Source organism: Pantherophis guttatus, chromosome 1 (assembly GCF_059756535.1).
Source record: "Pantherophis guttatus breed Tessera chromosome 1, ASM5975653v1, whole genome shotgun sequence".
NCBI classification, from domain to species: Eukaryota; Metazoa; Chordata; class Lepidosauria; order Squamata; family Colubridae; genus Pantherophis; species Pantherophis guttatus.
This window is the reverse complement of record NC_142063.1, coordinates 34,547,503-34,574,888: the sequence shown is the minus strand read 5'-3', so window position 1 is coordinate 34,574,888 and position 27,386 is coordinate 34,547,503. Positions and strand designations below refer to the sequence as shown.

Genomic DNA, 27,386 nt, shown 5'->3' with positions numbered 1-27,386 from the left:
CACAGCCTGGAGTTCAATCCTGACCAGCTCAAGCTTGACTCAACTTTCCATTCTTTCGAGGTCAGTACTATGAAGACCCAGATTGTTGGGGGCAATATGCTGATGTTGTAAACTGCTCAGAGAGTGCTGTAAAATACTATATAGCGGTATATAAGTCTAAGTGCTATTGCTACATTAACCACAACTACTGTATATCAATTGCTACATTACACTATACCAATTTGCTCTCAGATACTACAATTCCCTAATTCTGCAAATTTGGCTAAGTATAGAACTGAAATAATTTCACCTAGGAAGTCAAAATGTGTAGGTAATGGTTCCACAACAGCAGAGTTTCTCAACTGTGGCAACTTTAAGATGCTTTAAAATGCATGCTGGTCGGGCAATTCTGGGAGTTGTATATTAAAGTTGCCAATTCTGCACTACATAACTCGACCTCTTGTTCCCTTAAGAAAACACATTTCCTAATATCTGCTTTGTCTCCGAGCCCAAAGATGCTTTTTCAAGAGGCAACTGGGATTTTCTGGTTTTTCTTTGAAGGCATTTCGCTTCTCATCCAAGAAGCTTCTTTAAAGCTTCTTCAAAGAAAAACCAGAAAGTCCAGTTGCCTCTTGAAAAAGCACCTTTGGGACAACCATAACATGAGAATCTCCAGAGACATTTGTCTCCAAACCTGTTTGCAACTACCTTAAGTCTCCTGAGAATTGCTGTGACACGTTTCTGAAGATTGTCCCACCGGTGATTACCCTCATAAACCATCTGCTTGAGCTTGTTCGCTGAATCAGTGCGATTCTCACGGGCCAACCGCCGATATTGCTTATTGATTAATTCCAGTTGGGTTAGTCGCTCATGAATTTGCCGCTGAAATGCCTGAGGAAAAAATGTATTTTATATTGTTTTTTTTCAAATGGTTTAAAATTAATGCATTCAAAATAATGAGAAATTTGCTACCCAAGAAAAGTGACAAATTAAAATATAGGATATGTTTGATATCACAATTTGGTAAATTTACCTAATTTACATCTGTACACAAAGATGGAAAAACTACAAAAGGAATTCTTACTTCAAATTTCTTCAACTCTTCCTTCGCCGTTACATACAAAATCTCTGAAGAGTTAGGATAAGCTGCAGTTTTCTCTGCTGTTTTCAACCAAACTTCAAAACGAGAGTAATCTTCCAAAAACTTTTGCCATAGTCGCCAAGTCGCCTCAATCCTATTGCAGAAACAAGCAGCAACAGTTTATTTGCAAACATGAATCCCTTTCTGCAAGACATGTCCTACATCAAATCAATCTAAACTGAACCAAACCAAATCCAATCCAATAATCCAATCCAAATCAATCCAATAAACTATACTCAATTCAACTAAAAAAGTGCATTCAGAAATACTCCTAGCATTGGCATTGCTAATGTTATGAAATCGATATCAAACAATCCAGCTCAGAGAGCTGGATATCCTGACCTGGATATATTCTCTTCCATTAGCATTCAGAAATATCCAGAATGAAAAACATTCAAACTAAGTTTTAACTAAAATTTATTTCCTCCTGGATAGAAAAAGATATATGTGACCTTAACTTGAAGTACTAAATTAAAATTATTCAAAAAGATAATTTTTAAAGACTTGTTTCATGTTTTATAGAAAGTGCAGGGATGTGCATTTGCATGCATTCCATTCTGTTTCCTCATAACTCAGTTGGCTATTTCTTCTTTCAATCCCAAATCCTAAGACTTGGAGTGTCAGGTTTGTAGAGTGATATACAATCAGATATACATAGTATTCAGTCTTAACTATGAGGTCTTGGTTTGTGTTCTGGCATTTTCCCAGAGACATATATCAAAACTTCAAAGGCAGAAAAATGCATATACCAAATATATAATATAGTACATATTCTGTGCCTGGAAAATCTGTACCTTGTAGCCTAGGTAAAGTATGTAAATTAATCAAAAGTTAAATTTGTCATTTTGGAATAATATCAACTGAAGGCATTTTAAAACATTTTCAATAATTTATTCTAGCTTTACTTACCACAACTAGGAGCAAAGAACTGAATCAACCATTGACATTTACGTTCTCGCATCCCAGACAATAAATGTATTCTACTATTTCCTTAGATTTTGAAGTTTTTAGTTTAGGGGTAGACATTTTCACATCATTTCTTTTTATATGGAGAATGAAGCAGAGACCAATGAACTAAGCACTAAGCTAATATTTCCTACGCAGTAAATTACTTATCTGTTCTTTCTTTCAAGAATAGATTATTTGGGCTTTTCATAGACATTGTTTAAAAAACTAACATGTTTTGGGGTTTTTTTTGAGAAAGAAGAGAAATAATGGCTCACTTCATCCGCCTCTCTATAGACATGGCACAGATGTTTCTCCACCGCCGTTCTAAGCTCCTTGTTGTCTGCTGAATTGAATCACATTCGGTTTCATTGGCACAGGCATCAGAATCATGCAGCAAGATCTCACATATATTGAAGACTGATTCCACACCTGCTGTGTGCTGTTCAATATCCCGTTGCAGGTCCTACAACCATGAGCAAAAAGTCATCTCCTGGTATAGTGTATAGTTTCATACAACACAACAGAAGAAGCCATTGATATGTCATATGAAAGATCAGACATCCGACATATCCCCAAAGACTTTTCTAATGATTGTTATATATTAGTCATATGATTAGTTACAACAGACTGTTGGTAATAGATCAAATGGGTACATACACTCTTCAAATAAGAAGCTGCACATATAACCCAATAGTGGCAATCATTCTAAGTTTTTTTTCCTTAACATTACATTTTGGGAGGATTATTATGGAGGGACATTTAAATATTTCATTCCTCCACTGATATTAAAATATAGCATATTTAAATATTAAACTATATTATCCTATGCATAGTGAAATCTTGCTACTGCACTTCTCCCTTTGCATTTTGGTAGTTAAAAAGCACTGATATACAAATAATCTATTTGAACGGACATCAGAGACATTCTTTTTCAAACATTGAATTCTTTCTGGAAATGTTATTCTTCTAATGCCTTAAAAGTTTCACAGTCTCGGTATTACCTGTTACTATCAATCCTCTTTATCTGCATATCCTATTTAAAAACTAGTCTCCTTTGAATCAAGCTTAACACATGGCAAATTCATGGATCCACCTATATAATTTTCTTGACAACAATATATAAATGATTTGCTTGTATTCAATCATTTAGTAAGAAGTCCAACTAGCCTAGATTGTAAGGTTTTCCTTTGAAACTCTTATTCTATCAATTGAATTAGAAGGCCACAGGGCATAGCCAATGCAACACAATGTATCCAGGTATTCTGCTAGTCAAGATCCATTGAAAAGACTGCAATTTGCATGAATATAAGTATTCCTACAAAGCTTTCTTTCATTTAATGTTTAAAGAAAACTTCTCAATGGATTATCTTTTTCTCTCTTTCCTATTTCTTTATGACTATATATTATAGAGACAAGGTAGGAACTGACCACAGCAATTCATGATTCAGATACCTAAAGCATTCAATAAAAACTGCAAATCTTGGACACTTTTAAATTATTAATAGGCATCCAAGTAAAGCGATTGGTTTTCTAAACTACATGAAAAGATTGCTATGTGAAACTAATAGAATGATCCAACTCAACATTGTGCTAGCTACAGTAGACAAACATACATCTCTGAAGTTTACAAGCCGGGTATAAAAACAGCAGCATTCCTAGTTGTTTGTTCTGCACTGTTCTTCAATAAACTGTGTCTAAATAGAGTGATTCTATTTTAGTATTCTGTGTTAGATAGATATACTGATGGAGACTACCCCCATGAGTTTCAGTATTGTTTTGCGTGGGTCTACATTGGGGTGTATACTGAGTTTGTAGGCAATTCCTGGTGCTATAATATATCACTTCTCTACAACTAAAGCCAGTGCCTCAATCTGAGCTGCTAACGAAGCTATAAATAATTGGAAATATTATTTTGGCAGGAGAGATGAATCAAAGAAGAATGTCTCTGAAAGACCACAGCTGGAAAATGCAATGTTTCATAATAGATGGAAATCACAATTTTGAAGAGAAAATAAAGGAATTAGAAAAGCTTTCTACAACCATTCTAGACCGACAAGTATTAAGAAAGCTAAATAAAGAATTAGATTTATTGGAAATGGTAGAACTTCAGCGGAAGATAAACTATGCCCACAAAATTATGTTGTAAATTCAAATCAGGCAAAACTTCTGGGTTATCAAATTAGAAAAGAGAAAGAAGAATGTTTGGAGCAACAGAGAAAGAAAAATTATTACAGTCTATAAAAATAAAAAATAGAGGAATTTGAAAATTTTTTATTTAAGGAATTGCATTCTAAATAAAAAAAAAATTGACGAAGGAAACTTAGAAACATATATTTAAAATTCAAAGCCTAAAATTTTACATAAGAACATAGAGAAATCTTATGTAAATTAATAATAATTTAAGAGATTAAAGAAGCAATAAAAAATTAATAAAGCATCAGGCCCAGATGGGCTGATGACCCTCTATGGCAGGGATGTCAAACTCACGGTCATCATGTGACGTATAGGGACTTTTCCCCCTCTTCACTGAACCAGGCGTGGGCATGGCCAACACATGACACATTCGGCCCATGGGCCGGGAGTTTGACAGCCCTGCTCTATGGTATAACAATGTAGAAGAGATTTGAGTAGAACCATTATTGAAGACGATGCATGAAATTCAAATAATAAAAACAATACCAAAGACTTGGGAACAGGAATATCTAACATTGATGCACAAAGAAGGGAATGATCTCAGGAACGCTAATTGAGTTAAATATTGGTCCAACTCTTTCAATTCTACTTTTTTCCCACCCTACCTGCTGCTCTGCGAGTCTCCTCTGTATTTCTTGATTATCACAGATGTCATAAACAATAGGTTTAGAGAGCTCAGATTCAATGCGCGCCAGCCACGTATGAAGATGACTCATGTTTTTGTCCAGCTGTTGTATGAAAGCAAAGGTATCTTTCAACTTCTTCACTCTGGAATGGGGAAAGGATACATAATCAAGAAAAGCATAAAGCATGTAAGAAAGGGTGTCTGTATATATGTGCATAGTTGTGGCATGTCGCTTTTCATTTAATTGAATTTCAATAGACATCAAGCTTCGTATTCAAAGCAGCAATTTACCCCAAGCTGCTGCCTTCAAGCTATTGTGGAGTATTGTTCCAGTCATTCCAACCAACATTGGGAGAAAGCTGAAGTTCAATCCAATCAGGTTGGGGGAAGTAACCACACAATCAAATTACTACTTGACTACTGACACTCCTTTAGAACAAAGGAGAACTATATGGTTCAAAAACAGCTATTTTGTACAAATATATTAATTTCTAAATCATCTGTCACTTTAGCATGAAAGTGTTTATCTAAGAAGTACTGTCTTACATTTGACAGAAACAGCCATTTTGCTTCCAATATGAGATGAAAAATCTTCAATTTGCAGCAAAATTCTAGGGTGAAATAGGATCCTGATCACATATCTTGATATTCCTAAATAATTAAGCTGTTGGAGCAACCTATTAGTCTCCTGATCATTATCTTGTTCTTCTCTGCAACTTTTCCAATTTCCCTAAATCTGTTAAAAATGATATTCCCAGAACGATATTATTTTCTTCCCCTATATCAGTTGTATGTATCTTTCAAAATCTGCTCCAAGTGATTGGGAATTTTCTTGAGAAGATTCTGGAGAGATACAGAGAATGGCAGAGAAACGAAAAACTTCTACCAGGCAACTTGAATGCTCATGACAGAATGAATGTTGCTTTTAAAGTCTTTTTATTTTAACGATATGGTTTAAAAAGTCAAGCAAAATGCATGCTTATATTTCAATCTAAATATCTTTCTGAGTAGTGGGGCTGATATGTTACTTGAATTTGATAAGTCTCCTGAGCAATTAGAGAGTGCAGGTAATCCTCGATTTATGACCACAGTTGAACCCAACATTTATGTTGCTAAGTGAGAAAACGGTTAATAGCATTAGCAATAGCACTTAGACTTATATACCGCTTCACAGTGCTTTTACAGCCCTCTCTAAGTGGTTTACAGAGTCAGCCTATTGCCTCCAACAATCTGGGTCCTCATTTTACCCACCTCTGAAGGATGGAAGGCTGAGTCAACCTTGAGCCTGGTGAGATTCGATCTGCCAAATTGCAGGCAGCCAGCAGTCAGCAGAAGTAGCCTGCAGTATTGTACTCTAACCACTGCGCCACTGCAGTTAACTGAGTTTTGCTCCATTTTATGACTTTTCTTGCCACATGTGTTAAGTGAATCACTAAAGTTGTTAAATTAGTAACACATTGTTAAGTGAATCTGGCTTCCCCAGTGACTCTACTTGACAGAAGGTTGCAAAATGTGATCACATGACCCTGGGACACTGCAACCGTTATAAATATGAACCAATTGTTAAGCATCCGAAGGTATATCACATGACCATGGGGATGCTGCAGTGGTCATAAGTGTCAAAAATGGTCATAAGTCATTTTTTTCAGTGCTGATGTTGGAGAAAATACAAAACAAGATCAAGGGACCTGGCACATTACAAAACATCTAATGCCAATCTGATGAAGGCCAAACTAGTATATAAGGCAGGATTTTTTTCAAAAATGAAATAAATAAATATTCCAAATAGGAGAAAGATTTGCCATGTTTCCCCAAAGATATCATAAGCAACATGCAACCACAAGCCTTTATGTAAATGGATTCTACTCATGCCTGATTCCATGGACAGAGCCAGCATTCAGGGTGGCCGGGTGGGGGTGGGGGATGAAGACCTGTCATGCTGTCAATTCATTTACTCATAACGGGCAGGTACTAATCTCTTTCGGCTATGATGAGGAAAGCAAAGGGTTGATTTCAACAAAGGGGGAGAAGCCCCTGAATGTTATTTATTGGCTTGCAATTCTCCTCCTCCCCCCACCACACCTTTTGTCCAATCCTCCCTCCACGGACCACGGACCACACACACACACGTACCACACACACACCGCCATCTATTCTGACAAGCGCTGGGCCCATCCCCCAAGACTGCTGCAGCACACAGACAAGGCTCCTACCGCATCGTACAATTTTATTCTCACCAGACCCTTGACGACCAGAAATGCACTTACTGTTTATAAGGGAAAAGCATTCCTTAGCTTATCAGTCCAAAGCTGCAGGGACAGCATCTAACTGAGCCGAGCACTGGAGGAAGAGGAAACCCCTCCTCCTTGGATGCCCTATTTAATATCACTGCCTTAACATCTCTCCCACATAGAAAGAAGAGAGTTGGGGGGTGAGGGGGAGGAATCTCAGGCCTTCCCCTTTCCTTCCTTTGAGCCCTAACTAGAGAGAGTGTGGTGCCTACATGCCCATACAGAAACCCGTAGGTCCATGATGAACAATGCTGTTAAAAAACAAATGCTATTTTTCTTCTGATTTGGTATCTGTCAACAATGCCAGATTCAAACCAAGGCTAGCTTGAAAGAGCTAAAATGCAAAAAAAGGAACCAACTATTTCTCTTGAAAAAAAAAATCAATTTTTTACTTGCAGATGATTGGCTTGCAGGACCATAATGCTCAGTGTGAAAATGCTACTCAAATGGCAGACATCTGCTAAACACCTTCCCTTCCCACTCTATTATGTAGCATAATTTATGTGTCCTAGACTACAATCTCACACGATCATACTCTATATTGCTCCATTCCCTGTCATAGACACCGAATATGAGGGTGGAGAATATTAGATTTTGACATTAAATTTATTTATTTATTTTACTGGAAGCGTTGTCTGGATGCTGTACAAGAAAACATTTAAAAACATTACAAGTGGTAAAAGAGAAGATGAGAATCATAGGAAACAAAACCAGCAACTGCATACAATCAAAAGAAAGAGAAACTGAAGAAAAACAACAGTATTACAAATACAACATAATAATTTTGTAATATAAAATCTTACACAAAATAAGATTTTAAGATTGATGAGGATATTGGGATTAAGATGAAAGAAAAGTGGTTTTTATTCAGCACTGCCTTGAAAATAGTATAATATAGGTGCCAATGGACTTCTCAAGGCACAGGAAGAGGGATGTAGGAAACAATGGAATCAGGATGTCCCCATCTAAGAGGTACTTTTGTTAGTATCCCGGAGATGATCTGAAGATCTCTATGGGTAGATAATGTACGGCTACAGATGTGACTTAGTTGTCACAGGGAACCAGGTAAACAGCTAATTATGTGCTACTTTGTAAATATGAAAACAAGTATTTCTCCAAATAGCACCTGATGAATGAGAATTATTCTACTTTGGCAAAGCAATCATATATGTTACTGTATAGATAATACTGCAGTACTGATAATACTGGTAATCTCTGATTTATGACTGGTTGCTTAACTATCATTTGAAATTACAATGGACCTACCCAGAGCTACTTACGACCTGTTCACATGATCAGATTTTGCGCACTTGGCAACCAGCCCCCCTTTATGGCCATTTGCAGCATCCTGCATTCACATGACCATGATTTGCAACATTTATTTATTTATTTTTGGCCAGTGTTTACTTCCAGTTTCTGGCAATCGGGGAAAATGGATTAACAAATGCGTTGTTTGCTTAATGACCATCATTAAAACGTTTGTAATTTCAAATCAAGTCATGTGATATCTTGACCTACGATTGCAATGACTGTGGTTATAATTATAAATTGAGGGCTACTGAACTGACTGAGTTGGTTTATGGTTTATTAAATTTGTATACCGCCCTTCTCCCGAAGGAGTCAGGGCGGTGAACAGCTAAAATTAAAATACATACAGTATAAAAATTAAAATAAATTAAAACAGAATTAAATTAGTTTGGCTTCCCCAAATTTTAAAACCCCTTACCCATAAAATAGCCCCTTAAAATTTTAAGCCAGCCCGGCTTGCTGAAATAAGAAGGTCTTCAACGTTCGGCGAAAAGTACGGAGGTCTTATTCTTACTCAGTCGTATTCCTGGGGGTAGCATGTTCCAGAGGGCGGGTGCCCCCACAGAGAAAGCTCTCCCCCTCAAGTATGTATGAGTATGACCCCTCAAGAATAGATATGGGCCCATCGTGGGGAAGAGCTTTGCAAGTCTAAATAACTACTTTAACCCTTTCCCCCATAGCATATCAAGGCAGAGTTTTAAGGGTTTTTTAAAAACTTATTTTTACGTTGTCCTAATCTGGAAGATTCTGGTGGCTGCAGGAGTTGTGCTAATAGGCTGCATGTGGCCTGCGGGCTGCAATTTGCTTCTCTGCTTAAAAAGGTAAACCGAGTTATGCAAAACATGACTCATAATTTATATACTTAATATCTATCATTTTTATTTTTCCTTAACGAAAAAATGAAAGCATATTGTGGGAGCCTATTAAAACTCTATATTTCAAATTTAACATTTTAAAAGAGACTAATGAGAGGGATATTATAAAATACAACTTTGTTCAATTTATATATTTCTATGATCATTTTATTTTGAGGCATTTCCGAGTCTTATTATTATTTTTGATAACCTATAAACAACAAAAGAGATTGAACACTTTATGAAGGGAAAAAAACCAACATAATTTAAGAGAGCAAGGACGCAGCATGGTATCATTTCTAATAGTCCAAAACATTCTATCCAAAAAGGAGACATCCTTATGTTAAGCAATATACTGTTGCCTATTTGTTAATTTGCTTTAAGCAAACCTGTTTAGGAGCAGACATGCACTCATCGACTGAACTTTCATTCCTCAGAGCTGTGTGAGACTGACTATTCCTGCAGTTTCCCAAAAGCTAATCCTTCAAACTGAAAGTACTTTATGATGTCTTGGACAAGACTTTTTCATAAGAAAAAGATGCTTCCTGTTCAGAGCATTAAGCTCTGAAAAACTGCCAGGCCACCCCTGGAATGCGTGGAGGGATATGATCTGGAGGACAAACCCTACATTCCTGAATTGCACAAAATATTGTGTCCTTGAAACACAGTGCATTGCACATCCCTTTTTAGGACAGTTAGGTTTGCTTTATGGAAAAGATCTGTCTTCTGCCCTCAACAGTATCACAAATCATTTCCTTGATTTGTTACATGGGAAGCCAGCCAAAGAAGCTTATTAATAATGTCTATAAAGCTTTGTGCAATGACAGAATTACACAACTACAATTTCCTGACTAAAAATACATTGGCAGCATGTATCTTATTTTGAGAATTTAATCTTGAATTTGTCTTTTAGATTGAATGGCACACCTGCAGTTTATACAAGATTTCAACTGCTTGTATTAGCAAAAATATTCTATAAAATAAGACCAGGAATATAGAGACCTTGAGGCAATAGACTGCATGGAACAGACCAAATTCCACCATGACTTAATTCATTTGTGTAATGACATTATTATGCAAATGATATCATTTGCATCACTTTACATCATTTACCCAATGACATCATTATGAAAATGGCTTAATTTATATCATTTATGTTACCACACAAATAGCATAAAATGGTGTGAATTGCAAAAATGCTTCAATGATATACTCCTTGATTTAATGTAATATCAGGAATAATGGATACTTCTCATTTAGCATTTGGTTCATTATATCCTCTGTATCGTTACAAAGCAATATCTTGCCCTGAGTCTTCGGAGAGGGGCGGCATACAAATTGAATTAATAATAAATAAATATCTCTGTATAATATACTTCACACAGTATTGCAAACACATAAAATACTTCTCTGCTCCAGAAACTTCTAAATGTCATAAGTATGGGATGAAAGAAAGAGGAATGAAAGACAAAATAATTAACAAAATAATGCAGAGCAGTAAAAAGCATTTTAAAGTCCTAACAGAGATAGAGAATTAAATTCACATCTCTTTGCTGTATGTATTAGGACCACATACATTATTTCATTTCAGCACCCTGATAGGGGAAAGCTTCACTCTGATCTAAAGAACACAGAAATATATTTTTTGGGGGGAAATTCACCCTCCAAATGAGGAACGCTTTGTGCTTTTTAATTTTTAAGGCTTCTTCCCATGTCTCAAAGTATCTCCAATGTTGCTACATGAAACAACTCAAGAAGTTCCACAAAATTTGCATGCACCAACATTAAAACAGATGTCTCTATGTTATTAATTTGTTCTTGTTGTATTGTTCATAGATACACTAAGTTCCCCAAACTGCTCCTGGTTAGATACATATCCTTTTCCAGCTGCTTCTCTGCACAAAGCAAACCTTTGTGCATGGCAGAAGCCAAGTGTGCTTGGGCACTGTGGAAACACAACAAGGCCCCATGCAGCTACAGCCTTATGGCAAAGCAAAGGATAAGTAGCACATCAAGAACCAAGTGAAAAACTTGTCTAATTTGCCCATACGTCCCCAGCTGTTTATTGCTTTAAGGTGAAGCCACATCTTTACTACAATGATCTGTTTTGACCAGTGGCTCCCAAGTTGTTTTTGTTGTCATTAAAATGCTTCTCAGATATGTATGGCCTACACATTTGTTATAATTGATTTAAAACCAACAATTATTTGCACAAAATACATAGATCTTATGACCACCATTTAGTGGTGGTCATAAGATACTATTTTAAAAAGAGGATATATTTGGATGAGATGTGCTATAAATTTGGATTATTGATTAATTCTTTCCCTCCATTACTGAACTCCTCACCCAAAGGGGAGCACAGGTGTAAATCCAAAAGGCAACTGGATTTTGTTTTTCCTCAAAGACTTTTCTCCAGCTGAACTGAAGAAGCTTCTTGGAATGAGAAGTGAAATGTTTTCAAGGAAAAACAAAGTCCAGTTGCCTTTTGAAAACAGCCTATTTGGGAAAACCTTGACCTGGATGACTGAGAATTTCCATAGGCATAGGTGTAAATAACACACACACACACACACACACACACACACACACACACTTATTTATTTATTTATTTATTTATTTATTTATTTATTTATGATTTTGGGAAGGTCTCTTATTACTTGTGCTGGGGAGAATCATGAAGACCTTGTGGCGAGCTTTTTTTAAAAAGCAGCATATCCTGGCTGTGCTGTTCTAGGAAGCAGTCATAGGATAGGATTACATGCTTCTGGGGGAAAAAAGATTATGGTAGCTCATTGTATCATCTAAATATGCTCAAATTGTTTGAAATTTGATGAATGTATAAATCCATGCAAATGGAATAGTTTCCTGGCATAAATTAAGGGAAAAATAGACTGTACCTTAATCCAGCACAGGTTCATTTCATCCATCTTTTACAATAAATAAGTTTCCTTCTGCAATACGGGATTAATGAAGCCATATTTGAATGTTATTCTTACCTGCCTATCCAAGTGCCCAAAATAATTGATTTCTCCAATCTCCCTCTCTAAGAGTGAAGTAGAGACCTTTATGACCATGCTTTCCCTAACATATAAATCAATGATATTTTATAGGGGAAATGAATGCACAATGTCTCAGTTCAGCTAAATCTCTCTTAATCTTTCCAGGAAAGCTCTGAGGCTGAAACATTGGTCTCTTATTTTTTTCTTCATCCTTTGTCTCTTTTCTAAATTTCTGAAAACTCTGCAAATCTTATATTATTATTAGACGGTACCAATATTACAATATAATCCAAATATCTGATATTGCAGACATGGAAAACTAATTCTTGTATGCTTCAGAGGCAATTCTTGGAAAATACAACTGCTAAAATGTTGGACAGCGACTGCCAGTCAACAGACATACTTCTGAAGGAAATGTGATGCGTTCAACAGTTTGTCACTTAACATACGTTTAACATAAAGTAGCAATTAACCAACCAATCATATCTTTCTAAACAGGATGTTGGGGTAGCACATACTCACAAAACATAGATGAATTACCATCACACATTACATTGTAGAACCATATTGACTAAAATGTAATGCATAAATCAACCTTGAGGATTCTAACAGAATAATACACTTGGAAGGGACATTTGAGGTCATCTAGTCCGACCCCCTGTACAAGCAGGAAATTATATACTATTTCAGACAATCTTCTACTCAAGTTGTTATTTCTTTTATAATTTTACTATGCTTATATGAACACAGACTTACCGTCCTCCGATGACATCAAAGAGGTGTTGCCAGCGGTCATTAATTTTGTTGAGTTTCTCTTCAATTTCAGCCCCTCTACTTTGGTTGCTAGACTTGATCAGTTGATTGCCCATTTGCTTGAAGTGAACTAGTTGACTTTCATTAAACAGATTGATTTCCTCCATGTAATCCTAAACAAGAGAATTTTAAACTTTTAAATTAATACATTTTGCATGAAATGGAAAAGGTAGAAACAAAAGTTAGACTTCTACAGAAAGAAGTTTAAATGTAGGTTTCTAGTATTTTCAGTGAAAAAAACAAACCCAGAATAGTTGGTTATATTAAAAATACTGTAACCAGTTCCCTCTTATTTTATCTCTAAACCTCAGCCAGAAAACATGGATTGCATTTTTCTTCTTCCACTTTGTTTATTAATGCTTCCCTTTCATGTGGTGAAAATAAAGTATTCATTTTAAAAAGAGTTATGATTTCTATTACCCTAGACTAGTAAAACATTCCACTAGTTAAATGGGAAAGAGGAGTCAAATCTGCTGAGGAGGAGCTACCACAGGGATGGAGGGGTGAGGTTGAACAGTCCTAGATCCTTTTCCAACCTGGCTCTGGACAAGCAAGCCATTGTCCTTGAACCAAATCTTAACAGGAGAAAAGTTCTATTATGTTTCTTTGCTGGCAGAAGATTCACATTTAGTCCTCTGAACCCCACAAAAAATAGCTGAGAAAGGTTCTTTCTCTCTGGCAACTAAAGCAGAAATGATCCTGGGGATACAGAACTGGACTAGAAGGGGCTCTCCTTAGCAACTGAAGTCCCACAGGACACGATCCCCATCCCTGTTTTCAGCCTGTCTCAGCAGCTGGATGGAAAATGGATGCAGAGGCTATGTCCTCTGCAAAAATTAAGTCAGCTCTCTTGGAGCATTGGCAAAGAGGCTGTCTGAATGAACCCCTTGAATCATAAAGCTGGCTAGACAGATCAGGAAGTTGAAAAAATATCCTGGAAGAAGTCAACTATGAGCAACTTTCAAACTTTTGCCAAGGAAATTACATAGATATATCCTTGAAATTACCAGGAGTTCAGCTTGCCTCAAATAAGGCATTGCCTTAAATATTAAAAGAAGGCCCAACAGACTACGAGAATTGCCTTTAAATAATAGTTCTACCATCAGCCTACTGAGCACAGAAAAAGAAAAGAAGCCTAACCGTTACATCACCTCTGTTGATAAACTGCCTTTGGCCTTCTAGCTACTGTAAACAAACAGCTGACCCTTTAATTAATTTCTCCTAGATGTCTGTTACACAAAGTTGAAGAAAAAATAGTTAAGGTTACATTTTATCTTTTTCCTCCATCTCCCTTTTTCCTTGTGTATCACAACTTTTCAGTTGTACACTTAAGATCTGGAACTCTCATATTATAATATTTTGTAAGCTTTTTTAAAAAATAAAGGTTAGGTACAATTTAAATAACTAAAAAAATAATCACCACAGAAGACTAAGACTCAGTTATGAGAAAAGGAGAAGATTAAGTCAAGGTGTTTTAAATTAGTTCTTATTGATCTCTCCTAAAACTTCATTATGGTAAGCATACCTAAGCAAGAATAAACTTCTGTGTGCATCAATAAAGTTGCAAAACTCACCTTTTGCAGCTTCTCTATCATGTCTTCAATACTGATATCTGCAGACTGAGGGACTTTTTCTTCCATCTGCATCAGCCAAGTACACAGCTCCTTATTTTTTTCATTGAACACAATCCAGGCATTGAGTCGTTCCTCAATCTCTTGCTTGTGCAGAGAAACCTATGGAGGAAGATATAGATGACATTAATTAAAATTAATTAATTTAATTAATTAATTAAATTTTTAAAAGGTAAAGCTTCCCCTCGCACATACGTGCTAGTCGTTCCCAATTCTAGGGGACGGTGCTCATCTCCGTTTCAAAGCCAAAGAGCTAGCGCTGTCCGAAGGCGTCTCTGTGGTCATGTGGCCGGCATGACTAAATGCCAAAGGTGCATGGAACGCTGTTACCTTCCCACCAAAGGTGGTCCCTATTTTTCTACTTACATTTTTTATGTGCTTTCAAACTGCTAGGTTGGCAGAAGCTGGGACAAGTAACGGGAGCTCACTCCGTGACACGGCACTAGGGATTCAAACTGCTGAACTGCTGACCTTTTGATTGACAAGCTCAGCATCTTAGCCACTGAGCCACTACGTCTTTAATCTTTATTAAATTAATTAATTAAATTTAAATTAATTACATTTAAATTAATTAAATTTAGTCTTTATTAAATTAATTAATTAATTAAACTTAATCTTTATTAAATTTTGGGAGGAGCCAAAGTTTACTGATGCAATCCATGAGAAGGTAAAAAGAATATTTTTCCCTACAGATTTCACTGCAGAATCCGACTCTCAAACAATTCCTTTACTTACAAATAATATTTTTCCCCATTTTTGGGTAGTGATGGAAACATCTTTGATATAACAAAGAAATGTAAAGTTTACATTTCGTTACATCCAGAAAACACCAGATCATCTCACTTGTCAGTCCATTAAAGTGGCAAAATTGAGCACTATGCCTATGCATGGGAGACATATTTGAGTTAAGTAGATGGGATGGCAACAAATGTTGTGTTCAAACATAATGTTATCCTGGATTTTAAAAGATATTGGTATCTGAATAAGACACCGTGATGTGCTTCATGTGGGACACTAAGCAAAACTGGGTAAAATCATATATTATATAAGTTCATAGAGCCATGGTGGCGCAGTGATTAGAAAGCAGTACTGCAGGCTAACTCACTTCCCACTCCAGGAGTTCGATTCTGAGATCCTTCTGAGGTCAGTAAAATGAGGACTCAGATTGTTCGGGGCAATATACTGACTCTGCAAACCCTCTACCACTTAGATGTAAAGCACTGTGAAGCGGTATATAAATCTAAGTGCTATTACTATATATCACAGTATACCAAAAATATATGCCTTAATATTATGTTTGAGGAGGGCCATAAAAACATGCAACCTATAGCTTGTGCTTACTCTGCTTTAAATTTCAGATAGACAACAGACAAGCTGTGTTACATACATAGCTATATTTATTATGGCCACTGGTGAAAGACAAGCTAATTTAAAGAACTTCAATCTGCTTTTACTTTGCATCTTCTTAGCATTCAGGAATGTAAGATCATTTCTACAATGCGGTGGATTCTGTGGTAGTCGTATGAGGCCTTGTCAATTTGAATTACAGGTAGTCCTCGACTTACAACCACAACCGAACCCTAAATTTCTGTTGCTAAGTGAGACAGATAAGTTAGTTTTGCCCCATTTTATGACCTTTCTTTACAAAATTGTTAAATGAATTACTGCAATTGTTAAGTTAGTAACATGGTTGTTAAGTGAATTTGGCTTCCCTTTTGACTTTGCCTGTCAGAAGGGCGCAAAAGGTGATCACATGATCCCAGGACACTGCAACCATCATAAATATGAGTCAGTTACCAAGTGTCTGGATTTAGATCACATGAAAAATGGTCGTAAGTCGCTTTTTTCAGTGCCATTGTAACTTTGAACGGTCACTAAACAAAACTGTCAAAGACTGCCTGTATCTTTATATTTCTAAAGTGCCCAATAACCCAGCAATGTAAATCCATTTAAAATATTAGGTACAAAATAAAATATAATCAATATTAATAATTCTATATATAATAATAATAGAAATAACAATGAAGATTGTCATCATCAGATAAAATTAAGTTCTTTTAAGCTTTCTGGATAAATTGAAGGGAACTATATTTCTGGAGTAACAGGTTTGGAATTTACATCTCTATAAATTAACAAGCATATGAAAAATTTGCATCCTTTTTAAATTGTCTTTTGTCTGGAGCAACTTATACACTTCTCTGTACTGCTCCCTACTGTGTTGGCATGCCAAAACCCTGCCCTCGATATTCCCCATCTCCTTGCTCCAGACAGTCCATCTGCTGTTTGTTTTCCTCTTTCTTTCAGCAGGAGCATCTGGCTGGTTAATTCTGAGGGGCTCTTGGGCAGCTGCACTGCCTCACTTTTAACATAGGCAGGGGTTGGGCTTTTCCATTAATTGTTTTCAAACAATAGGCTTTTGTTGGAGATTTCATTTTAGGGTTAGGGATATCAGTAGGAAAGAAAATGGGGCATGCTAATTATCCATTTTTTGCACCTAAAACATGGTATAGCTAAAGTTAAGATGAGGGATTGATGCAGTTTTTTTCTATTTAATCGTGTTTTGGTTTTCAGAATAACAGACCCATCACAATATAAATTTGGAAATCAGACTTGGATTCTAACTAAGTATGATCACCAAGCTACCCATATCCCATAGATGAGAGGGTTAACTATTGGCAGATGGCTTTATACAACATGTAGAGTTTAATGTCATGCTGGATTATGATTAAAATAAACTAAATTATAACATCCCATGGTTACTCATTATAAAGTCCTTCCTCCTTAACTATAATCAGACCCATGATTTGAAAAGTCACATTAAGCAAAACCATGTCGGATAATATATGAACCCAAATCATGGCATTGTTTAGTTTAACAGTTGCAAAAGCAGACCTTATGTGGCCTTGGGCCAACAATAATTTCTCACTTCTGAACCAATTTCCTGTATAGTGGGCAAAATGACAACATATATTTAGTCTAGAATCTAAAATAAAAAAATTAGTAAAGCAGGAGAAATATCAACAAATAAGGTTAAACTCAAAATGGTTAAAATTTAAACATATTAAAGTTAGTTAAATGTTCATGTTAGATTTGGATATGAAAAAGGAACCTAAAAAGAATTAACTGATCCTAGCTAAATATGTATTATGATTGTAGCTATGCAGTTAAATCCAGCATACTTATTCAAAGTAAGGCCTACTGCAATTTAAATACACCAGTTTATCTCAAGTTTTTAAAATGTTAAAAAGCAATAAGACAACAAAATATTTATATTAGCAGCAAGTAGACACTGCTGAGGGGGGAACCCCATCAATGGGATATCATTGCCTGAGATTAGAATTTGGGGATGATTTCTTCTGACCTAGAAATGTAATGCACAGTTGTGAGGTGCATAAGCTGCAAGAGTACTGAGTAATGGAAGAAAATGTGTGATCATTCCCAATGTTTGAAACCTCCATCTACAACACACAGAACAAAGTCAGGTTTGAGGAATTTCAAAGAGAGGCATCTTTAAAAAATGTAGAAAACTATGCAGTGAAAAATATAAGGAATAACCATCTACTTTGCCCTTCTCTTATGGGTCATTTCTGATCACTTTGAAAAATAATCAGTGTTGCTGATCTACTTGTAGAACACCATATCTTTAATTTTCTCTAAAGCGCTCAAAACTTTCAGAATTTGGAGGAACACTGTGGCCACAAATGGAGAACGTAGCAGGTTGTTTTTTTTTTTTTTGTTCATAGCCACAAAAAAGCTACATTTGCTTACAGTATCGTTTAGAAAACCACAGGGCTTTAAATCCTTCAAGCTTATCTTGTGTTCCTTTACAAAACCTGAAGAGTCATATTCACATTGCCTTACAATGGCCAATCTCAAACACCAGTGTGTCCAAATAAACTACTTACTCTGAGGCAGAGTTCTTCCCACTGACTGTGCAAACGTTCAATTTGTTCTCTCAGCACCATCACATCTTCTGGGAGGATAAATTGAGCCAGTTTCACCTTTTGTACATCAAGTTCTTTTGCATTTTGGCTCCAATTGGTGAGTGATTTCTCCAGCACCTGCATGGAAACACCAATGGGAAAACAACAGCCCTTTCAGAGCCAGCTCCTGGGTGGGTGGGTGGGTGGGGCGGTGGGAAGTGGGGGGTGAGCATGCCTGCCTCCCTCTATATTCTCTTTTCTACAAATCTTTTGGTTAATCTTGTGATTGGTCTGTACAAGAGGGAAGAGAAAGGAGAACAGCAATGTGTGTGTGTGTGTGTGTGTGTGTGTGTGTGTGTGTGTGTGAGAGAGAGAGAGAGAGAGAGAGAGAGAGAGAGAGCGCACAGGTCCTTTTGTGTTGGGATCTTGCCCTTTTTTTGGTTGGTTGCCTCTTAAAATTGAGGCAACTGGAGAGAAGAGGAAATGGATCATTTTCAAATATTAAGTACACGAAGAGTTTCCTTGAATTCCTCAAACTCTTAAAAATGTATAGTGTTATAAAGCTTCACTTAAGATGCAGCATGACATCTGTGAGACTATTTTTTTTTCTTCCAGAAGAAATTTAACAAAGTTTATTTATTTATTTATTTATTAATCAAATTTCTATACCGCCCTACTCCTGGAGGACTCAGGGCGGTGAACAGCCAAGATAAAATACAGATAATACAAATATTAAAAGTCCCTTAAAATTATTAAATATTTTGGCCGAAGCACAGATTAAAACACCCAATTTATAAAATCAAACGAATTAAAAATTAAAAAAAGGAGAGTTAGGCCAGGCCAGCCTGCTGAAACAAAAAAGTTTTGAGAGCACGACGAAACGTGCGCAAGTTACTCTTCTAGCATTTCAAAATTGAGGGAGTTTGTTTGTTTACTTGGAATAACATTCACTGGGATTGATAATGCTTATTCCCAACTAAAAGTAAATAAGTCAAAGAAACCCAAGGTAATATAATTTGAAATACAGTCAGTTGAATTCATGGGGATTAATTTCCAAACAAATCTAGTGTCAGCCTTGGAAGCCATATTAGGCTGGAAGCTTCAATGCTGCCACCTCCTCATGTGTGGGGAAGTAGGAGGGGGGATTTAAGAGAGGGGAGTTAGTAGACATAATAGCATTTTTTCCTATCGGTCAAGGTCAGGGCGGTCCAGCATCTGGAGGAGGAGTGGTCAGGGGCTGGGCCGAGGCGAAACCGACGGTGATTGGAGCATGTGACCGAAAGGGAAGAAAGGGGTTGGTTTTGGGAGCTTTGAAGGAAAGCCCGGGTTTTTCAGATTCGGGATTTCCCAGATGTGCCAGTTTACCTATTGCTAGTAAAGAGAACTTTGGAAAATGCCTGCTTCCGTGTCTTTACTGGGAGTTGGGAGTTTTCTGGAAAGCTGACATCTAGTTATTTAGATAGTTGCACAACTACTTTTGCACTGCTGCTGACTGAGTCTCATTTCACATAATTCACTAACCCCAAAATGAACAACATGCACCATTTGACTGAGTAGCAACTTTGAAGGTTTCTTGTCAAATTTTTAAAAAGTGCTATGTCACATTCATTATTTTTCAATTAATAATATTGATTGCAGGTAAGCAGGGTCCAGAAATCTCAGTGGATTCAGACAACCTCATCTTCTTTGTTCAATACATCAGTTTATTTCTGAGCTGAAGAACTGTATCTTCTCTTCAATTTGGAGAGAAGGTCTCTGTTACTCCCCTGCTAACTTCAGAACTGTTCCATTTGCACTAATCCAGCATTCTAATCAAATTTAGAACTTGTTTTAGAACATCAAGATTGTTGTGCAGGTATATCTTGAATTAGTCAGTGAAAAATATTAAAACTGATGTTCCTCAAACACTTCCAGATCTTGGCTTTCATAGACATACCTTTACTTGTTCCAAGGTTGCTGGCAATACATCATGTTCTATAGGAAGAGGTTTGTTTATGCTTCCTTTGAGCTCTAGTAAAACATGGCCCAGGTCCTTCACTTGCCTTTCACAGTTCTCCCAGGTCTATAATTTCAAAGAAGAAAAATGAGTTCATGATGAACAATAAATATTGTTTAATAGGTAGAAGCTTTGCTGCTATCAGATAACCTCCAATACATTTTGGATTCTCCTTATAATACAGAGGAAGGAAAAAATAGTATTCACAAAGATTCTTTGCCTCTTATTATCTGCCTATAGCCAATGTATGCATTCTGACCTTCTCATACTTTTTGCATTGATTTGCAAATATGCTATTCTTTGAGATTTCTGTTAGAGAAATCTTCATAATGAAAGAGAATTTTATGATAGAACAAATTATCAAGAAAGGTATGCAACTGCCTTCCATTGGACGTGTGCAAGTAGATGCTAGATAACCAAATGCTTTTATGTGGATATTTATGCACATCAGGTGGAACTCATGGACTTCAATAGTTCCTTCCAATTCTATGCTCTCAAGAATGAGCAAAACAACAAGAGCAATTTGGATGCAGAACTTCTTTTTGCCTCAAAAGCAAACGATATTTAAGCAACCAGATTAGCACTAGCTAGACACAATAGCAATGCTCTGGGTTACTAATCTAGTAGCATATTTCTATAATCATAGATGATATTTGAAAGAACCACTAATTAAGCATTTACTGTACTGCAGTTATAAATTAAAACAGGACCACAAAATCCTAGACCAAAATTATATAGAATAAAATTTACATTTAAATCAAAAAAATAATTAAATTTCCCACAAGTCTATCACCTTACCTCTCTGTCCTATAGAAAAATACTCCCCAAATAATAACCATAACAGCAAATGTGTAAGAAGCTACGAAATACAATTCAATATTAAAGCATTTTCTATATATTCAAAAGAGTTTGCGTTCAGTCTCTAGCAGCAGTAAATCCAAGAATTATTTCTATCACTTGCTAAAAGCGATAGAAATAAGCCAGTGATTTTCTGGATTGGATTGGTATATTAACTGCAGTAAGTAAATAAACAAAACAACCTTCCATAAATGGCAAATTCACACAAAAAGATGAACTCTAGACTCAATTGATTTATTATAGAATAAAGATAACTGATTTATGCAAGATACCTGTATGGTGCCCTGAAATTGCCTGGTAATCTTCTCTAGCTGAAGTTGTGTGTTGTCCCAATTAGCTTGCAACTTGTTCATCTCCAGCTGCATGGCAGCCTTTGCTTCAAGGGCTACCGTGCCAAGTAACTTTTCGCCAGTATCCAAGATTAAAGAATATCTGGTTTGCCACCTCTTTTGAAGTATTTCCTTATTCTACCAAGCAAGCAAATAAATCCCAAATTGTTATCATTACATCAAATATAAATCATTGTTACGGTTAAAAGATCAGTAGGCAGGGTATTGAAAGGATACATACAGAGATGCAAAAGAATATCTACACAACTATTTGAAAACAAAATCCCCTTAAGAATTACTTGAATAATATTAGTAGGATATATGCCTTTCCACATTACTATAGATTTTACAGCACTATTGCCACTTCTGTTGTAGTCCTGGGAAGCGAAAGTAATTAAAAATATTTTTAAAATGCAGTCCTGGGCCAAAAAAAGTTCAGCTACCTCTGGTTAGCATTATGCCTGAATGAAAGACATACTGATCCTCGCAGAAATCTATTATTATCACAATTCCACAGGAGGGAGAAAGAAGCTGAGATGACAGCTGCTAATATAAGTCTCTTATACTGGTATAGCCAAGTCTTTAAACCCATGCCTAAAAATGTATTACCCCCAAAATGTTTTATAGATGGCATATGCCACCAGAAAGATTAGCAAAAATGTTTAAAGATAACTCAGCTAAAAGTTGGAAATGTCATCAATCGCTGGGATCATATTACCATATGTGGTGGTTAGGTAAAGAAGCAAAGTATTATTGGATTAAAATACGAACATGGTTAGATGGAATGCTACACCGGTGTATGGAGTTAAGACCAGAGACATTCTTGTTGGGTATTTTACCGGAGAAATATGGTAAAGAAAATACATATTTGATCATCCATATAATAACAGCGGCTAGAATAGAATTTGCACAAAATTGGAAAGCAGAAAAAATCCCGTCAGAAGGAGATATAATAAAGAAAATTTTAGAATGTGCAGAAATGAATAGACCAACATTAAGAATAAAAGATAAAGACAAGACATGGAGACGGTTTTATAATTGGTTAGAAAAGGAATATGAATAAAAGCTTAGAAAATAACAAATTAGATAGGGCAAAAGTGAATGAGAGAAAAGACAAAAAAGGAATAGAAACCCAGACAACACCTGAGTAAATGAAAAAGGGGGAAGGAGGGGGAAAACAGAAAAAGGTGTTATTATATAAATGTACTTTAATGATGACATATATGTAACCAACAACTGAGAGGGAATGGAGAGGGGAATAGAGGGACAGATAGGAAGAGGGGAGAAAGGAGAGAGAGGGAAAGATGAAAGGGAAAAGGAGAGGAAGAAAGGGAAGGGAAATAAGAATAGGAGAGAGGGTTAGAAAGGGAGGAAGAGGAGAGAAGTGGGAAAGGAAGGAGAAGGAGAGGACGAAAGAAGAAAGTAGAAAAGGATAGAAGAAGGGAGGGAAGGGAAAGAGGGGGGAAGGAGAGGAAGGGTTGTTGTAAAATAAGGCAGATGGAATGGCAGAAGAGCAACCTCAAGTATATTTCAATTTTTTAGAATAAAGAATGAACTAATATGAAAATCAAAAAATAATATGTTTGATTAGTAATGGATAAGAGATTGTACATTTATGTATGTGTATGAGAAATAAAAATGAAAACACTTTTAAATAAAAAAAGGAAAGCACCAATTTCATTAAAAAAAAGGTTTTTAACCTTTAGTATACCACTTTAAGTGAGAAAATTGTACTAAAGTTGCTTAAAACCCCAAAAGAAAATAATAAATTTATTTTTAAAAAATGTATCTATACACACTTCCATTCTATAGCCAACATGTTAAAATAAAAATTTCTAGGGTCAGTTCAGTAAAAAAAATTCCAACATTTGGAATTATAAATTATTATAATAATTCAACAATAAATTGGAATTATTATTAATCTAATTTGAACCTACAATTTATACCAGAAAGAAATACAAGTGAGGTACATGAGTATGAAATTAAGTTTCTGGATCATGACCACTATTGCTTAACGCATTGTAAGCCGCCCTGAGTCTCCGGAGAAGGGCGGCATATAAAAATAAAAATAAATAAATAAATAAATAAAAATGAGGCCCTGCGCATAGTCATTCATGCTCTGGTCATGTCTTGTTTGGAATATTTTTTTAAAAAAATCTGATTTATATGCCGCCCTTCTCCGGAGACTCAGGGCGGCTTACAGTGCGTTAAGCAATAGCCTTCATGCTTTTGTATATTTATACAAAGTCAGCTTATTGCCCCCACAAACTGGGTCCTCAATTTACCTACCTTAGAAAGGATGGAAGGCTGAGTCAACCTTGAACCTGGCAAGATTCGATCTTACTTTAATTGCAGACAGCTGGTGTTAAATTACAGAGCTCTGTCTGTTGAGCTACCCAGGCTCCTATTACAACGCCCTCTACATGGGGCTATCCTTGAAGAGTATTCAGAAGCTATAGTTGGTCCAGAATGCAGCAGCATAGTTCTGGAGGCCTCTAGGGTGGTATATGTAACCTACTGTTACCTACTGTTACTGGAGCTGCACAGGCTACTAGTTTGCTTCCAGGTTGAATTCAAGATGTTGGCCATCACTTTTATGGCATGAGTCCTGATTACCTGAAGAAGCATCTCACCATGATGGAATTGGCCCACTTTACTCATTCTGGCAAAAGGGAGCTACTGTGGAACCCATCAGCCAAGAATTTCAGCTGGTGAGGTCCAGGAGAAGAGCCTTTTCTGCCATGGCTTCCACTCTTTACAACATCTTGCAGTTGGAGGTGAGTTCTACCCCTACCCTTCTGTCTTCAGGAACAGCTTTAAAACCTGGTTCTGCCAGTTGGCATGTGGTCCTGATGGAGAAGCCATAGGTGGTTGGTGCAGTGACAGAGAAAGTACTACCACTGCTCTGCTCCAAATCCGTGGTCTTTTAATCTGTATTTAATCTTTTGTAATTTTAATCTGCTTTTACATAGTTTTTATGTCTTTGTTTTATTACATTATAAACCACCCAGGGTTGCCTTGAATTGTGAGATGGGCAGCGTATACATTTAATAAATAAATAAATAAATTTGAACCGTGGGACACATCTATCCAGGTTTACCCCATTTTCACTTTCCAGAAATATGCTAATGCGATCTATTGTTGATTATAGCGAGTGGGAGGCCTAACCTTGAACTTGTGATTCAGATTCCTAATTTGATCCAAGCGATACTTCTCCTGGCTCTTCACGGCAGCTATGTAGCTGTTTGTGTCCATGAGGAATTTTGTGAGATCTTGCAGTAAGGTTGTGAATTTTTGCCACTCCTTTACAAGGCTGTCAATGTCACTCTTCTTCCGATGAACCATCCGTACTACACTCTGCCACTGCTCCTTCAGCTGAGTGAGTCTAGAGATAAACTCAGTTCTAAAGTAACCAGAGTGATATGTTAATACAATATCATGCTACCATCACACTGTAGACATATGGCTTTGGATCCAGGGTGCTATTTAGCAGGTTCCCTATGTCACTATAGGATATGGCCATCTAAGTCCACTCCAGGTTGTTGAACACTGCACTTCTGTATACACAGATATGGAGGCTGAAACTGTAAAAGTGTATTACTAAAATGGTCCCCTTACACACAATAGCAAATAAAACTTATACTACTCATTCTTAGAAAATCTGGTTCTTTTATGGCTGTGAGGTAACCATGCTCCTTCTTTACAACTAATTTTCAGAAGAAGGTTGCAAACTTTTTATCAATATCTCAGGTTTATAGAAGCTGTCTTATGCTCTTATCATGAGCAGTTTCAGGCTTGGGTTTTTATACACGTATGCACACACACACACACACACACACACACACACACACACACAATTATGTATTTTTAGTTATTGATCTTGGACTGTAAATAAACTGAACTGACTTCATGATTTGTCAGCAGGAATGGAGACAGTGTTATTTTTAAAATATAAAACTTCAGGCATAGGTAGCCAAGTTTCCTCCAGTTGTTTTGGATTTCGGCTCCCATATGTACACTTATGAAATTTGTGACCCATAGAAAAACTGACTTTCCTACCTCATTATGATGAGGAAGAGATGGTGAAAGCTAAGTAACGATTATATTGATTTATAGAAATATCAGAAAGGGTCTTTCAGCTATTTGGAAATTCTGGGCATTGTAGCTCTTACAATCTGAAATGAACTGTTTTGGAAAAGGCTCTTCTGCCCCAACAAAGGCTGAGTAAGTTTAATACGAATATATAGTATATGCAGAAGTGGATACACTCATCTTAAAAGTTTAAATTCAGTGGGTCTGCCATCCAGGTAAGCAGGTGTAGGAAATTAGAGATTTGAAAGGAAAAAAAAAATACTGCAGAACAACACTGATGAACAGAAGATGCTGGGTGGGCTCTGCAGTTCTCTGTTCCACCATGGGTGTTAGCTGCACTGGATATTACTTAAGCCTAAAATCAAGTCTTTGGTTTTTCCAATTGTTCCATATCCATTAATTTATACAGATAGCCCTCATAACTGAGCCTGGAATTGCACTAATAAATCATGCCAGTCATTAAGTGGGTCACCATATGACCATGCCCTATTTATGATATTTTTTTGTGGTGATTGTTAAATGAATCACTGTGATCATTAAGCAAATGTGCTTAATAAGTGAATCCTTTGGGCAATGGGCACTGCCAGAAACTGGAAGCAAATGCTGGTTTCTGGCAACAGAAGCTGTTCAGTTGCAATCACAGGACTGCAGGACTCTGTAAACAGTTGTAAATGTGGGCTGGCTTTCAAGTGCACCAAGTGCGATCATGTAACTGCGGGACGGGGCATTGGAACTTCAAATCTAGATCCTAAGTAGCGCCTGGGAAGTCCACGATCAAAATCTGAATGATTGCTGAGCAACTGGTCATAAATTGAGGACTATCTGTAATGACAGCTTTAACTTTTCTAAAAATGATTGGTGCTTGGATTCACATCATTTCTATTGAAAGCCATAAAAACCAAACTGTACACCATCAGGTCATGTATTTTACCTGTTTTCTGCTTCTCCTGATCCCAACATATTCAGAGCTTTTGACACAAGACAACTGAAAATTTGCTGATTAATGGAAATCTCTGTTTGCAATATCTGTAAGTAATGAATAACATTTAATCATTATTATAGTTCAATGAACTGAAAGAATATCAGCTTTAAAGCTGGTATGACTTTAAAGCTGATACTGAAAATACCAAACTCCCAGTTCTTTGGATCAAGGCCAAACGTCTGGAAACATCACCTCATATTCTTTTTGCTGTTCTTGCAGCTTCTCAAGTGTACCCGGCATATTCTGTTTCAGGCTCTCTTTCATTTTCTCTAGAAACTGCACCCAATTCTGACATTGCTGAAGAAATTTCTTGTCATCAGATTGATTCTTCTGCAGTTCACTGCAATTTAAAAGAAAGAAAGAAATGAAATGACTTCAGCACAGACTTAGTTGGGGGTTAAATTAGGTATGACTAACTTAA

The 27,386-nt window shown here is 36.5% G+C and overlaps 1 protein-coding gene across 16 annotated transcripts in view; it reads right to left on the bottom strand.

Moving 5' to 3' along the window:
• The window catches only part of SYNE2 (spectrin repeat containing nuclear envelope protein 2), a 220,818-nt gene that overhangs the window by 19,318 nt on the left and 174,114 nt on the right, over positions 1–27,386 (bottom strand). For all 16 annotated transcript variants that reach the window (XM_034433561.3, XM_034433565.3, XM_034433563.3 and 13 more), the window contains 12 exons: positions 27,158–27,305; positions 26,915–27,009; positions 25,060–25,294; positions 21,835–22,029; positions 20,645–20,770; positions 18,691–18,846; positions 14,729–14,887; positions 13,098–13,267; positions 4,867–5,029; positions 2,344–2,531; positions 1,064–1,214; positions 688–870 (listed from right to left, as the gene is read on the bottom strand). In XM_034433561.3, coding sequence (XP_034289452.2) covers positions 688–870; positions 1,064–1,214; positions 2,344–2,531; positions 4,867–5,029; positions 13,098–13,267; positions 14,729–14,887; positions 18,691–18,846; positions 20,645–20,770; positions 21,835–22,029; positions 25,060–25,294; positions 26,915–27,009; positions 27,158–27,305 — 1,969 coding nt within the window. The remainder of the gene's footprint in view (positions 1–687; positions 871–1,063; positions 1,215–2,343; positions 2,532–4,866; positions 5,030–13,097; positions 13,268–14,728; positions 14,888–18,690; positions 18,847–20,644; positions 20,771–21,834; positions 22,030–25,059; positions 25,295–26,914; positions 27,010–27,157; positions 27,306–27,386) is intronic.